At 51.4% G+C, this 14,600-nt stretch overlaps 6 protein-coding genes across 6 annotated transcripts; 2 read left to right on the top strand and 4 right to left on the bottom strand.

The window, feature by feature from the left end:
* The first annotated feature begins 148 nt into the window (after positions 1 to 148).
* On the top strand, positions 149 to 2,215 carry BDP81DRAFT_122500 (major facilitator superfamily transporter). Its single transcript, XM_060581621.1, has 3 exons — positions 149 to 642; positions 712 to 1,215; positions 1,265 to 2,215. Exons 1-3 carry the CDS (start codon positions 382 to 384, stop codon positions 2,030 to 2,032), a joined length of 1,533 nt encoding a protein of 510 aa, XP_060439463.1. The 5' UTR covers positions 149 to 381; the 3' UTR covers positions 2,033 to 2,215.
* A 182-nt stretch (positions 2,216 to 2,397) lies between these two features.
* Positions 2,398 to 3,012, bottom strand: BDP81DRAFT_332015 (cutinase; the record flags this gene model as incomplete). Its single annotated transcript, XM_060585554.1, has 1 exon — positions 2,398 to 3,012. The coding sequence occupies one exon, from the start codon at positions 3,010 to 3,012 to the stop codon at positions 2,398 to 2,400; it is 615 nt and encodes a 204-aa protein (XP_060439462.1).
* A 4,061-nt stretch (positions 3,013 to 7,073) lies between these two features.
* BDP81DRAFT_484921 (uncharacterized protein) lies at positions 7,074 to 8,356 on the bottom strand (the record flags this gene model as incomplete). The annotated part of the gene is made up of 3 exons (XM_060595130.1): positions 7,074 to 7,623; positions 7,696 to 7,821; positions 7,863 to 8,356. 3 exons carry the CDS (start codon positions 8,354 to 8,356, stop codon positions 7,395 to 7,397), a joined length of 849 nt encoding a protein of 282 aa, XP_060439461.1. The 3' UTR covers positions 7,074 to 7,394.
* A 1,227-nt stretch (positions 8,357 to 9,583) lies between these two features.
* Positions 9,584 to 10,497, top strand: BDP81DRAFT_332009 (short-chain dehydrogenase; the record flags this gene model as incomplete). Its single annotated transcript, XM_060585553.1, has 2 exons — positions 9,584 to 10,076; positions 10,130 to 10,497. 2 exons carry the CDS (start codon positions 9,584 to 9,586, stop codon positions 10,495 to 10,497), a joined length of 861 nt encoding a protein of 286 aa, XP_060439460.1.
* A 172-nt stretch (positions 10,498 to 10,669) lies between these two features.
* BDP81DRAFT_332266 (short chain dehydrogenase) lies at positions 10,670 to 11,523 on the bottom strand (the record flags this gene model as incomplete). Its single annotated transcript, XM_060585580.1, has 2 exons — positions 10,670 to 11,350; positions 11,413 to 11,523. The coding sequence occupies 2 exons, from the start codon at positions 11,521 to 11,523 to the stop codon at positions 10,670 to 10,672; spliced, it is 792 nt and encodes a 263-aa protein (XP_060439459.1).
* Positions 11,524 to 11,905: 382 nt separating this feature from the next.
* BDP81DRAFT_439636 (uncharacterized protein) lies at positions 11,906 to 12,486 on the bottom strand. The gene has a single exon (XM_060591423.1). It carries the CDS (start codon positions 12,382 to 12,384, stop codon positions 12,133 to 12,135), a length of 252 nt encoding a protein of 83 aa, XP_060439458.1. The 5' UTR covers positions 12,385 to 12,486; the 3' UTR covers positions 11,906 to 12,132.
* Between the last annotated feature and the right edge of the window lie 2,114 nt (positions 12,487 to 14,600).

Raw genomic sequence — 14,600 nt, 5'->3', positions numbered from 1 at the left:
AGGGGTAAAGACACAAGGCCCCTCCCCGATACCACATCGGAAGGAAAAAAGATTTTGTTCTCAATGGCGCTTTGTTCGCCGCCAATGGTGAGTCGGTGACGGGACATTTTGCTCAATTCGGCTTGAAGAAACGACTGCCGATGTCGTGCTCGACCCAGTAAAAATCGTTATCAAGTCTCTTTTTCGGACCATCGACCGCTTCTCTAGTGTCTCTAGGGAGGGATATGCTATGATAAAGAATCTTCCGCCCAGGTTCAATCTTCACTTTGCCCAGGGAAGCCCCATCAGCTTGGCTCAATTCACCGACCGTAGGCCGTGTTGAAGCTGTCTTGTCATCGTGCAACGGAACCAGAGTCAGTAACAGCTGCATGTCGAACCAGGATGGCACTGCACCTCGATACCAACGCGGCCAATGCCATCAAGACCGTCAACCCAACCAGCCGGAGCCAAGACAAGGACGGCATTACCGCGACCTCCGCCGTTGCCGAGGCCGATACCAAGCCGGAACCCCCACAGCAACCTGAAGCTGCCGGATGGTTCCACTGGCACGAACCCGGCACGTCGCCGGAAGAGAAGAAGTTGATCTTCAAACTGGATTGGTTTCTACTCTCATTCTCTTGTCTCATGTTCTTCATTAAACAGGTGAGCATGTACTTCCCGGCCCCAAGAGTCGCATCTTGTTGGTTTGCTAACTCCATTACCCCTCTGTAGCTTGACCAGAACAACATTTCTAATGCCTACGTATCCGGCATGTCGGAAGAGCTCGGCTTCGGTCCTGGCAACGAACTCTCCTGGATGAATACCTACTTCAACATTGGAACAATCATTGGCGGTTCTTTTGCCAATCTAATCATCACTGTCGTCCGCCCGCGCTTCTGGCTGACCGGGTGCCTCTGCACTTGGTCTCTCTTCGTGCTCTTCCTGTTCAAGTGCCAGAACGCTACTCAATTCTACGTCCTGCGTTTCTTCATCGGCTTGTTCGAGTCTGCAGCCTGGCCCGGCGTTATGTACGTCCTTGGATCGTGGTACCGCAAAAGCGAGCTGTCTCGCCGTTCCGGCCTCTTTGTCATGAGCGGTGTCTTGGGGCAGATGTTCTCTGGCTATCTTCAATCTGCCTTGTATTCGGGCATGGGCGGGAAGGGTGGCTTGTCGGCGTGGCGATGGCTTTTTGTCTTTGACTTCATTCTTGCCATCCCCGTAGTGATCTATGGTGTTGTAAGTTCCCCTCTTCAGTATCGTCGTATCTTTCTAACGCTGTTACCAGATTTGCTTCCCCGACACCCCTCATACTACAAAGGCTTTCTACCTAAGCGACTGGGAAAAGCAGCGCGCCCGCGAGCGCATTGAAGAAGAGGGTCGCAAGCCCGTCGGCAAGATGAATTGGTCCGTCATCAGCCGCGTCTTCGGCTCGTGGCAGGTCTACGCCTTCACTGCAGCCTACTCTTTCTGGACTTTGACCTGCGGCTCCTACATCATTCAATACTTCACTCTGTACCTTAAGTCTACAAAGATGTACACTGTGCCGGAGATCAACAACATTCCCACCTGCGTCGGCGCCATCAACTTCGTCTTCATGGTGTCCACAGGATACGTCTCCGACAAAATTGGCCGGCGTGGGCCTGTCTGCTTCGCCGTCGGGTGTCTCCTCACGTTCGTGTATGCCGTCCTCGCAGCGTGGAGCGTGCCGCCAATGCTGCGCATGGCCGTGTTCATCCTTGCAGGATGCTATGGTTGTTACACGCCTTTACTGGCTGGGTGGGCGAACGAGGCCTGCGGCGGCGATCAGCAGAAGCGTGCCTTTGTGCTTGGCTTCATGGTTTCGGTCGGCCAGGCCGTTGTGATTCCCTTCCAACAGCTGCAGATGCCGAGCGGACAAGCCCCTGCATTTGCCAAGACCCATGGGTGGGAGAGCGCGCTTGCGTTTGTGGTGGCATTGACTGTCTGGACTGGCGTTGGTCTGCCGTTGCTTCAGAAATGGAGGGAATCTCGGGTGAAGTTCAGCACTCACGAGAGTGATAGCGATGAGGCTTGATTGGTTTTCAAAGTGAGGGACCAAGAACGGGAGAATGTATGATCGAGAACAGTTTCTGAGAGCGCTTATGTCAGTTTGTTTCAGGGTAATGGGGTACTAGTGAAGTGTCCAAACGTAGGGGAGATGAGACACAATTATGCTATGATAGACATCATGTGAGTAATCAGTTTCGAAGTTTGAAGTAAGAACCAGTGCCATTGACTAGGTAGATGTATTCAATACAAGAAGGTTAAAGCCATACTGTGAAGAAAGGAAAGTTCCAGACATCCCATTGTGTATCCATGCCACAAATCCAGGGCTCCCTTCAAGCATCTACAAATAGATAACCCTCTGATCAAGACGCATATGCCCTACTGAAGTTGCACTTAGGCGAGGGCAGTCTTGAGGAAAGTGCCTGCGGTGTTGACATCAGAGCCATATCCAAGGTGACCAGAGGCGCTAGCGCTCGAGCAGCTTCCGGAGCTGGCGCAGCCACCAGCAGAGCACACGCCGTCGCCAGCCGCGCAGAAGCTCCTGAACTTGGCGGTAGCGACACCAGTGACGGCCTGGCCCTTGAACGGGTCACCAAAGGTGACGGACGCGGCGACGGCCTTGCCCGAGAGCTTCTTAGCGGCGTTGTGGACGACCATGCCGCCCTGGCTGTAGCCGGTGAGGACGATCTTGGTCTGGGGGCACTTGCTCAGCCACGAGTTGGCCTGGTTGGCCATGGCGACGCTGCCAGGGCCGGAGCCGGTGCTCTCAGACATGATGCCGCCCATGTCAGCCGGGTAGGTGGTGCCCTCGAAGACGGAGTCCGGGACGTTGGAGGCAACGGCTTTTTGAAGACCGGGGCCGACGACGCTGCCGAGGGTGCCCATCTCGGTGGTGCCGCGAGCGAAGAGGACGGTGAAAGCCTTGCAGCCTGAGGTCTGGCGGATCTCAACGGGGCTGGCAGCCGCGAGGGCGGCGAAGATGACGGTGGTGATGGCGGCGGTCTTCATATTTGGTGAGGTTGTTTGGTTGTTTGTGGTGGTTTTGGAAGTGAATGTCTTGTCAAAAGAGCGATGTCTGGTATGGCGATAGTCGAAAGAGTGTGCGCTGCACTTGATTGGCAGATGTGTGACTGAAAAAAGCGAAAGTAAGAAGTCGTGAAGGGACTGGACGGTTCTTGATGTTCCTGATGATCCTTCAACAACCTATTTCATGCTCAGTGATATCTCATGCTCTTATACCTCAAGGCCTGTCAGCCCAACTCCCGAAGCTCAGAGTCTTCACATATTGATACGAGGATCAGGGATAGCCTCATAGGAACCACGATGTCATCCCAAGTTTGAGGCGATGGAGCCTAGTTCGTCCAAAAACGATGTTTCTTGCGAATCCCCCGTTTCATACTGATTGGTGGCTTCGTCCGTAGACACCAATGTCTCAACCTGTCGTTCGCAATCAAAAAAATCTGGAAGCATCTGTGCGGATTGACACGGCACTCCCGTCGAGGATCAATGCGGCTTGACACTGGTCTCTCTGCGGCAATACCACCGGGCGGAAGACCGTGCATAATGTTCTGTTCCTGTTGGAATGCAGGCATCCTGACAAGCCTGAACTGCCTTGGAGCGCTTGGACTCAGCCATCACACCTGTCAGACCCAGTTGATTGGTTCTTAGTTGGTCTGTCTGGTCGCACCATTTCACGGGGTTCAGGAGATATTTACCATTTCTCAATATGCAAGTCGTTTCTTCTCCAACACCCATGAGCTCACAAACGGGCGATGTGGGCACAGCTACCACACCGTTGTCTTGGCCATGAAGACAAAACAGGGAGGTTTCCCTTCTTCATACCCCACAGTCAAGTTGGTTGCTCCGAACTAACCGACTATTGATAAAAAAAATACTAGAGATTCTAGAAAGGGAACCATTCATTGGATTGTTCTGGACCGAGGCTCTGAAGCTTCAGTGCGCCGCTCGGTCGGTAAGGAGGATGCCGGGAAAGATCCTCCCTGAAGGAAGATCACGGATTAAGTGGGCGCCAATCGCATCTCATCCTCTTCAACATCAGGCTCACTCCGAAACAAGGATATCCATGTTTGTTGTACTCAATGAGTCTTTCTCAACTTGATTTACATATCACATAAGTCAAACCCCCACTTCCTGGCACCCCCCTGTTTCTGGCACCCACAAAAACGCGAAAATCCACCACAACCCAATGCCCACCCCCAACCTCCTTTTATCACAACATTTTCAATTCGCGTCCAAATGGGCTCATCTTTTGCACATACCTTCTTCTATATCTAATGCCTCAATATACCGAAGATCAGCTTCGTCAGGCTCTCGAGGACATCTCAAACGGCAAGAGTCAAAAGAGAGCCTCATTGGAGTATGGGATACCACGATCAACCCTCCAACTACGTCTCCAAGGTGGTCAGACTAGGAAAGTGGCTTTTGCTGACTGGCGGAGGCTGTCTCCTGACCATGAGAGTAAGCTGGCACAATGGGTTCGCATTCAGGCTTCGCTGGGCCTCGCACCAACGCACCAACAGGTGAAGGAATTCGCAGAGCGAGTTCTGGCTGCTGCTGGGGATACCAAACCACTGGGAAAAGGCTGGATCTATGCCTTTGTGAGAAGGAACCCTATCATTAAGGTTCAGAGAAGTCGTTCTATCGATTCTAGACGCGTTAATGGGGCATCTACTGAGGTCATTAGGAACTGGTTTAAGTTCCTCGCTATCCCTGAGATCAAGGACATCAAACCAGCCAACAGATATAATATGGATGAGACTGGCATCCTCGAGGGTCAGGGAGCTAATGGGTTAGTGCTGGGTATGGCTGAGACGACGTCTGTTCGCAAGAAACAACCTGGGTCGAGGGCATGGGTCTCTATCATTGAGTGTATCTCAGCCTTGGGTAGGGCACTTCGTCCTCTTATCATTTTCAAGGGGAAGACAGTCCAACAGCAGTGGTTTCCATTACATCTCGTTCCATACGATGGGTGGGAGTTCACAGCAACAGATAATGGCTGGACTACAGACTTAACTGCCATTGAATGGTTAGAGAAGGTGTTCATCCCACAGACTATGCCTGAGGCTGAGGGGGAGGCTCGACTGCTGATTGTGGATGGGCATGGGAGTCATACGACGACAGACTTCATGTGGAATTGCTATATTAACAATATCCATTTACTGTTCTTACCACCACACTCCTCTCATGTCCTCCAGCCTCTTGACCAGTCTGTCTTCAGCCCTGTTAAGTCAGCCTATCGGAAGGAGCTCGGTTACTTGTCTCAATGGAACGACTCTACCATTATAGGTAAAAGGAACTTCCTGGACTGTTACCAGAAGGCTCGACTTGCTGGTCTATCAGTCTCGAACATCAGAAGTGGTTGGAAGTGGACTGGTCTACACCCTGTGGCGATGGTTAAGCCCCTGATGAACCCTATGGTACTACCTGAGCCTCCTGCTAAGCCCACCACACCCAAACCAACTAGTCAGGGCAGAAAGCGATGCCATAATGGTCAACAAACTACCCCTGTTGAGCCATGGGATTCTGCCTCCTCTGCAGTGGTCTGGTCGACACCCAGGAAGCTGGCAGAGCTCAGCGGTCAACTGCACTTATACACCCAACTCGACAATGATACCAGCACTCAACGGCTGCTATTCAGGAAGGTGAAAAAAGGCTTCACAGAGCAGGCCTGGCAACTGGCAGCTGCCCAGCAGCAACTAGCTCACCTGAGGGCTCAAGTTACCAACGCTGCAGTGAGGAAGAGGAAGACTGTTCAAATCGATCCCAACACGAAGTTCGCGAACATCAGGGATATCCATCGGGCTCAAATCGAAGCGGGTGAAAAGGAGGTTATCACGGCTGAATCCAGCGACTCTGAATGCCCTAGTGAGGCTGGCAGCTGTATTGTAGTGGGTGTGGTTGAGGATCAATAGTTAATAGTAATGAGGAGGTCGGGTTGTGATCCCATCGTTTTTGTGGTGCCAGAAACAGGGGGGTGCCAGGAAGTGGGGGGTTTGACTTATCTCAATCATGTGCATTTGATGTGGAGGGCTCGTGTATAGGCACAAGCAAGTTTGATGATGTGGCGGCCGTCATTGCAATAAATTGAAGTGGGAAAATAATATGAACCATAATGGTTGTCCTATTATATGTGGAAGGACTAGAACGTTCATATTGGCACCGGTCGGCATAAAGAAGATGTCGATCCAAGGCCCGGCAAATAAGCATACAACCCACCGTAACTTATCAATCCTCTTAATTGCAGGGGTAAGTCAAGCTATTCAGGTTCATCTCCGTCGATGGACACTAGAAGAAACACGCTGGTGGCCTGGAACTATTCTAAGCCATCTTCGTGCTTGGCTCTATGATCGTGAGCTCTGGAAAGATTATTCGAGCCGATCATGAATCAATCAATCAGAAGTAGCTTGATCTTCTTCGCCACTGTCTCTGCAACCCCTCACCCAGTATTTGCCCGCACCGCCTCACGTCAAAGTAAGCCTTCCTTGTAAAGGTTCGGCAGGTTTAAGAGAACAACTCAGCCTCTACAGACCCTGGCCAGTATAGCAAAAGCCTCACGTCATAGGCATACTCGTGATACACAAAGCAGACTCGAAAATCGCCAGCAGAAAGGCATCACCAACGCAATGAGTGCTTCTCGCCCTGTCTGACTCAGAACAATATCGCCCTGCCTCACTCTGAAGGTACCTAGTCTAGGCAAGGCAAGTCTTACGAGTGTGTCAAACATCGATACGACCTTCCCCTTCATCGAAGAGTAGCCCTTGGGTTCATCAAGGTGACGAATGCCGTCCATTCCTCGACCAACCTCGGCTCGTTGCAGTTGAAAGACACGTACCAGTGGATCATCACAGTTCTAACTGTCACAGAGGTCGATCTAGACATTCTTCATGAAGGGAAGAAGCCTGCAAGTCGCCTGCACCAGGTTAACGTATGCCCAAATTAGAAGGCCGGTCAGATGGGAGGGTAGGAATCTGCCCAACGCTATCACAGTCATTGAAGGATCAAGCTGCAGCAGAATGTCTTGGTCACATGCTCCCATGAAATCACATAAACTGGCCGTCGTTCTTCATCTAAGCACCGCCAAGCTCTACATGAAGCGTGGCGTGGGCAGCATTTTAACGAGTATTTTGCTTTTATTTGCGCCCCATAGCGTTATTCCCATATGCCGAGAGCCGAAGAGAATGAAAGGGGGTTCATTCGTGGTCTGCAGAGCCGTTTGGACCACCTGGAAAAAGCAATAATAACACACCTTGTGGGACGAGGCCAGGTTCTGGATGCCCACAGTCCGAATCCAATCCCAGAGCGTTCGCCCCCAACGCTCTCCCACCATCTTTTTACAGACTTGGCGCCCGAAATTGTCCCCCTGTAAAGGCTCAGAGAGACACGCACCCATTCGCGCTGTTTTCAACAAAGATGCCACCCAGTATCTGTCCCTCGTTGAGATTGCTCTCCTGGAACCCATCGTTCACAACTGTCTTGGTCTCGGTGGGCTTTTTGAGCAAACCGATCTGCAACGCGCCGCCGCCTGCGTTGTTATTCGGGAGGACCTCGGTGACAGACTTAAGTGGATCGTTTCCTTCCGAGAAGAAAACTTGGATTGTGCTAACGAATCATTAGACACCGGAAAAGACCTACATTCTTCCGAGCCAACGAGGACGGAACGATTAGACTTACTTCTTGGAGACATCGAGGGTGACCGCCCAGTTTTGCCAGATATCGAACTTGAGGGCAGTCGAAAAGATAACGCTGTTGTTCCTGTCCAGCATCTTCCAGTCGGTTGAAGACGGCCCGCCTGCTGTGCTGTTCTGGCCGAGAGGGGTGTGCCAATCTGCAGAGCAAACTGCGCACCACCCGAGTCGTTCGTCTCGTGGAAGGACGTTAGGTACTCGTGCGTCAGGTTCAGCTTTCGGGTCGAGTCTTGCATGAAGCTCCAGTGCGTCGTCATGACACCCTGGTTCGAGGCATCGGAGCCGTTGCCAAGCAGCAGTCCGGCGCGGCGGAAGCCTAGCAGCGGGCTGTTACCGCTTGGATTGAAGATGGACTGGTCATTGATGGTGACTTCGAGGGGCTTGAAGTCGCCAGTCGCATTGGAGACGTCGAATCGCGAGGGCTTCGGCACTGTTGGGAACAAGAGTATCTCAGACCATGGCGCGGGGCCCTTGGTGAATCCCGGATTGAATGGGCTGGCATTGGTGTCAAAAACCTCCAAGGTGAAGTTCTGCGGGATTCGCCCGTCTAGTACCACCGGGCACTTGACGGGGGAATCGAGAGATGCGCGGGGCACGTTCAGCGCAAGCGCCTGCAAGGAACGGACAGCTGTGTGTGGCAGAATCATATTGGCAAGAGTTTGAATAGAAAAGAATGACTGAAGTTCGTATTGTAAAGAAGCGAATGACGACCGAACCTACGAGAACCTATCCTAGACTTTGGTCATCTTTGGTGATGTTGATGAGAAGTTATACTGTTGGTATCCCTATCACAGGGAAGTTGGTTCGAACCGTAGGGTCCTGGGGGTGACGAAGTATCAATATCTCTGTATTGATTGATTCTGCGTAAGGAGTAGAAGGGAGATTCCAACCGTAGGTTGGTTGGGTAGTCGCGGTCTAATTGTACCACCTCGAGGTGGCCCATGCTCTTGCCCTTATCCGCGGTTGAATTGGACTTCCAATCCGACATATACGGAACATCAGCTCTTGGTAGTCGGCTTCGCCCCACTCATCTGATACTCAACTTTATTGTGGTAAATAAAGGGGAGAAAGCTTATTTGACATCGTCTGAAGATTATTCTCAGGATGCCGCACATGGACTGGAGCCGCAACCGTTGAACTTTGCTTGTTTCCATGTCCTTGGAAAAGGTTGATAGAGGGCCGTTAGGCTGTTCCCAAAGACTCCGGCGGACTCTTCTTTGTCGTTGCGCCTATTGGGCATCGTTGCGATGTCACCTTGCAATAGCCCCGTTTCTTTGTGTCAAACCTCTCTCTTTCACACGCGCGGGCCATGTAGGCGTTGGGGATTGCAACGGACCCTTACAATATTCGGATATTGTAAGATTTTCTCCTAGCTACTCATGTTAAACCCATTTGACCCAACGGTCTGGTCCAATCAGCGCCATGAGACAATTTCAAGATATAATTTCTTCGCTTGCTGCGTGACTACGGCGGCCGCCCCCAATGCATATACCACAAAAACCCCTGCCACTGATCATCGAGAAATAGCGCACCCCAGCCAGGGCCCTCACCAAGCGTAGGCTTTTCACTTGACGCGACGCTTTCTGGAGCTAAAGCAGGTGAGCAGAGAGTCCGAAGTGGCCGCTTTTCCGCGTCCCTAGCTTGAAAATGGACCTGGCTACACCGCATACAGTCCGAATCCCGGTCTGAGTTCCATTCGAAGAGCGACACGTCGCACGACATCACAGTTGCCTGGTATCTGGGAGGGGTTGAAGAACATCTGCAAGTGACTGGGTCTGAGGTGAATTCGCTATTAATATCGACTCCGCAAGCCTCGCCAAGCCACGTGTGTGCAACTCCTTCTCGACGACATCGCATTTGTGTGCAATAAGAACATGGCTGAATTTCTCATCGAAGATAAGGACTTGGCCGGTCTCAAGGGCAAGGTGGCCATCGTGACTGGTGGATCATCAGGCATCGGCCTCGCTGCGGTCAACACACTGCTCGCCCAGGGTGCCTTCGTCGTCAACGCAGATATTGAACCGCCAGTGGAGCAGCCCGAAAGCTCTTACACGTTTGTGAAGACCGATGTCACTGTCTGGGCTGAACAGATCGCACTCTTCAAGAAGGCAAAGGAGGTTTACGGACGTATCGACCATGTCTTTGCCAACGCTGGTCTCGGTCCTCGCGCCAACTACTTGTCTACGGAAGTAGATGAGAAAGGCGATCTGAAGGAGCCTACACATCAGCTTCTGGATGTCAGTCTCACAGGTGTAATGCACACGGCTACGATCGCGATATACTACATGCGGCAACAAGCCGAAGGTGGCAGCATCGTCATCAATGGTTCCACAACCGGTCTTCAACGGCTTCGTGCCGTGGACTACTGTGAGTTTGGAGCCTTTGTCTGACTAGTCTTGTTAGCTAACAATGTAATGTAGCCACGGCCAAGCATGCGGTTCTTGGATTCGGACGTGGTCTGATCCCGCTCATCGCATCTGCCAGCCTGCCCATCAGAGTCAACACCTTGGCACCGACATGGGCGGACAGCAGCGTGCTGCCGGACTTGAAAGGTCTTATGGCCAAAATTGGAGTTGAGATCCAGACCGCTGAAGCCGTTGCTCGCGGCGCAGCGTATCTGATGGCTGATACCTCCCGGAACGGAAATGTGATCCACGTGCAGCTTGGAAAGTACAAGGAGATTGACGAGGCTGTCTTACTCCCTGCATTTGAGTCTATCAAGGGTCCTGATTATCCTGGCGAGGACGAGGTTCTGCGCCGCCTCACGGAGCTCATGATGGCCGCATGATAATTATATTACACGCTTGGTTAAGGCTTGGGCAGAGGTTGGCGTTGAAGCTACGCAATTTTAATGAATACATCACGATGAGTTTGAAGGTCATCGGGGCAGCAAACCTACCAGAGAATGCCCCAAAACGTCAAAGAAAGATATGAATAGAAGTTGTTCACGTCTAGCTTTGCTACAACATCGAGAACCCCCCAGAAGCGGAGATAGTCTGCCCAGTAACCCAATTCGCTTGCTCCTCAGCAAGCATTGCAACAACAGACGCCACATCCTCCGGTCTCCCCATCCGATTCTCAAAAGGCGTCATGGCCACAATCATCTTGACATGCTCCCCATGCGACTCAGACGCCCCCGACTCGCGCGCCATATCCGTCTCCGTGACACCAGGCTCAACCGCATTGACGGTGTGTCCCGCCGGGCCCAGCTCCGCGGCCAGGGCACGCGTGAGGCCCTCTAGCCCGGCCTTGGAGGCTAGGTAGAGACTCGCGGAGGCGTAGCCGCCCCGTGCCGCGACGGAAGTGATGTTGATGATGCGTCCTGGGCGGCGGAGGTGCGGTATGACGGCTTGGGACATGAAGAAGGGCCCTTTGAGGTTGACGTCGATGCTTTCTTGGAAGTCGGCTGGCGTGACGGCTGATACTGGTAGTTTGGACGTTATACCAGCGTTATTTACGAGGATGTCGATGTGTTCTCCGAATACTTTGACGGCGGCCTCGACGATCCGCGTGGGAGAGTCGGGCGAGGAGATGTCGGCTTGAACTGCGATGGCATCCGCTCCGTTGCCCGAGGCCTTGATACTGTTTACTATATCTTGCGCAAGACTCTCGCTCTTTTCCGCGACGTAAGTGATGACAACCTAGGGATTGCTGTCAGTGATCCTTGTTCATCAATGTTTGGGATAGTTGACTCTGGACTGACGTTAGCGCCTCTCTTGGCTAGCTCAAGAGCAATAGCAGCACCGATTCCTCTAGAACCGCCAGTCACAATAGCGACTTTACCGTCCAGAGACTTAGCTTGCGTAGAGGTCATATTTTGCAGATCTTAACTGAATAGACAGAGTATCAGGACACAAAGCTAGGGCTGCAACGATGTGGAGGGAAACAGTCTGATGAGAAAGCGGGGTCCCGCGAATCAAAGACTTTGTTTAAGCTTTGAATTCTTTCCAATAGTAGTTAGGCATCTAGCAAAATCCGGAGAGAAACAACGGGTCTTGTAACACAGCTCTCGGATGAGATGTTGAGAGTGAAGCTCCTTAATTTGCACGACTTGGGCCTGCTTGTCAACAAACACTAGCTCTGCATTCCAGGCACCCGAGTTGCCGAGAAGGGCGGAATGCGTTATCAGTCGAAGGTAAGGCGGGCAATTACACGAGTCGCTGCTCCTTATAGAGTTGCGATAGTAGTTAGACTAATGAGAAGAAAAATGTCTTTTTTGGCTATGTCATCCTCGTGATAAGATGCCAAGTTCAATTCAGGTTGGCCTATCTTGACTGCGATCTTGGTGCAATGGTTGCCCCAATTCGCAGCTCCCTGCACACATGCTGCGACAAAACAACAACGCCATCAACCATGCTTTAAATCATCTATCCCTCCCTCACGCTCCAAAAAATGACTGAACATTGAATTCCGCCTAGGTAGTCTAGACGCAAGCAACAGTCTGCGTGCAGCTGTCTCCACGCTTGAGGCCTTTGCAGGAGTCCTCGTTGGCCTTGGTAGCCCTGGTGTCAAAGGTATCCGTCTTGCCCTTCTGGCAGACGCCCGTGTTGCCGGAGCAGAAGAGGTTGATGCCCTGCTGGCAGACGGACAGGTAGTTTGCGGTCTCGTAGGTGGCCTGGGCGGAGGCGCCAGCGACCATGATGCTGGCGAGGACGGCGAAGGTAGGGAATTGCATTTTGGCTGTTGCTGTGGTGGTGGTGATCGAGATTGAAAGAGAGGCAGGTTGTTTCTTGGGAGTGAAGTTGTAGAGAAAGAGACAATTGTTGATGTGAGTGATGTTGAGATGAGGATTAAATACTACGCCATCGAAGGGTTTACTCAAATACTTATATCCCATCGAGTGCCAGATAGCTCCATTTTTACCAAGGCTCAAAATACCCACTATTTACCCATTATTACCCCGCATTCAAAGGGGTACTTAACGATACGTTATTTACCTCTAACTATAGTTAGTTACTCTTTTACTTATTATCGCTAACGTACTTGATAAGCGAGCTGCCCACCCAACCGCGTTCATCCTTCCTCCTCACTTCTAATGCGTATCACGCCACAAATAATCATGTCGTCACAAAGCAAAGAGGCCTAATTGAACTTAGTAGTCGAGGCTATCCAAAAAAACCCTAAACTCAGCATTCGAGCCGCAGTAAGAATCTATTTAGTCCCCCCTAGGACCCTAGGTACCCGATTAAAAGGCATACCTATACGATAAGATACTATACCTAACTCACGCAAATTGACGGAGCTTGAAGAGGAGAAGCTAGTTGAGTATATCCTCGACCTGGATTCCCGATCGTTTCCTCCCCGGATTAGTGGTATAGAAGAAATGGCTAATCGATTGCTCGCCGACCGCGACGTGCCCCTAGTTGGGAAGCGCTGGGCTTCAAACTTCGTTAAACGACAACCATAGCTCCGGACGCGCTTTTTTTGCAAGTACGACTATAAGAGGGCCTAATGCGAAGATCTAGATACGATAAACGCGTAGTTTCGGCTTATAGCGAACACAATCGCGAAATACGGTATTATAAACTCCGATATTGTCAACTTCGACGAGACTGGGTTTATGATGGGCCAGATTGCATCCGGGATGGTCGTCACGAGTGCCGAAAGGCGTTCAAATACAAAAGTGATGCAGCCTGGCAATCGTGAATGGGTTACAGTCATTCAGGCCATCAGTTCGTCAGGCTATAGCGTTCCGCCGTACATCATCGTTGCAGGCCAATATCACCTCTCCACCTAGTATATAGAAACAGATCTCCTACGTAACTAGGTCATCGCAACGCCTGAAAACGGATGGATAACAAATGAAAGAGGCCTAGACTGGCTCTAGCACTTTGATCGGTATATAAAACCGCGTGCAACTAGCAGTTATCGCCTCCTCGTCGTCGATGGGCACGAAAGTCACCACTCTGCGGACTTTGAGATATATTGCAAGGAAAACAATATCGTCACACTCTGCATGCCGGCCCATTCGTCTCATCTACTTCAGCCCTTAGACGTTAGGTATTTTGGGCCACTAAAGACGGCTTATGGTCGATAAATTGAGGATAAGATGCGCCGGGGTAATACCTATATTACGAAGGAGGACTTCTTCTCTGCATTTCACAACGCTTTCACGCAAGCCCTAACGGTAAAAAACATCCAGGGAGGCTTTAGAGGGGCCGGGCTTGTTCCTTTGAGTGCCGAAAGTGTGCTTTCGAAGCTTGATGTCAAGTTACACACTCCAACACCCCCAGGGTCCCTACCAACAACACCCCCCGCGTAGACTTCTCAGACGCTAAATAACCCAACAGAGGCCTCTTCTTAGTCCGAACTCATCAAAAGGAGGATCTCCCGCCATCAAAATAGCTCCCCAACTTCAATTATTAAAGCTGTAGAGCATTTATCAAAGGGAGCGCGGGGATTTATGCACCAGATTGCCTTATTAAGGTCGGAGGTCCAGATCCTCCGGGAGGAAAATAACCTACTTAGCCGACGTAGGAGGGCTAAGAAAACACGTCTCAGATAAGGAGGAAGTCTTACTGTAGCTGAGGTAGAGGACATTCAGTCGCAGAGAGAGGCTACGGCCTAGATTGAGGAGGAAACGCGCCAGAGTAGTGGTCGTCGGCCGAGGATAGAAATAGGTCGAAGCCAGCTAGCTGGTCAAGCTAGCAGAGTCCGTACTAGCCAAAACTCGGCTGGTCATAAGCGAGGTCGCCCAGCAGGAAGCCGGAATATATTAATAATAGCGAGGCTTATGTAGAAGACCAGCCAGCCAAGTTAAAGCCAGGCTCCAACCTCGTCCCAGCGGCGAACAAGGAGCCAGTCCAGTGCTCTTGGTAGAGGGAAGATTATAGGAGATCATGCTAGTAGTTGGCCGTTATAGCCTAGTATTCGGAGGCGACGATCTGAATA

The sequence above is a fragment of the Colletotrichum phormii genome (genome assembly GCF_030913505.1).
Source record: "Colletotrichum phormii strain CBS 102054 chromosome Unknown BDP81scaffold_29, whole genome shotgun sequence".
In the NCBI taxonomy this organism is placed as follows: domain Eukaryota; kingdom Fungi; phylum Ascomycota; class Sordariomycetes; order Glomerellales; family Glomerellaceae; genus Colletotrichum; species Colletotrichum phormii.
This window is presented reverse-complemented; position numbering and strand designations above follow the sequence as displayed.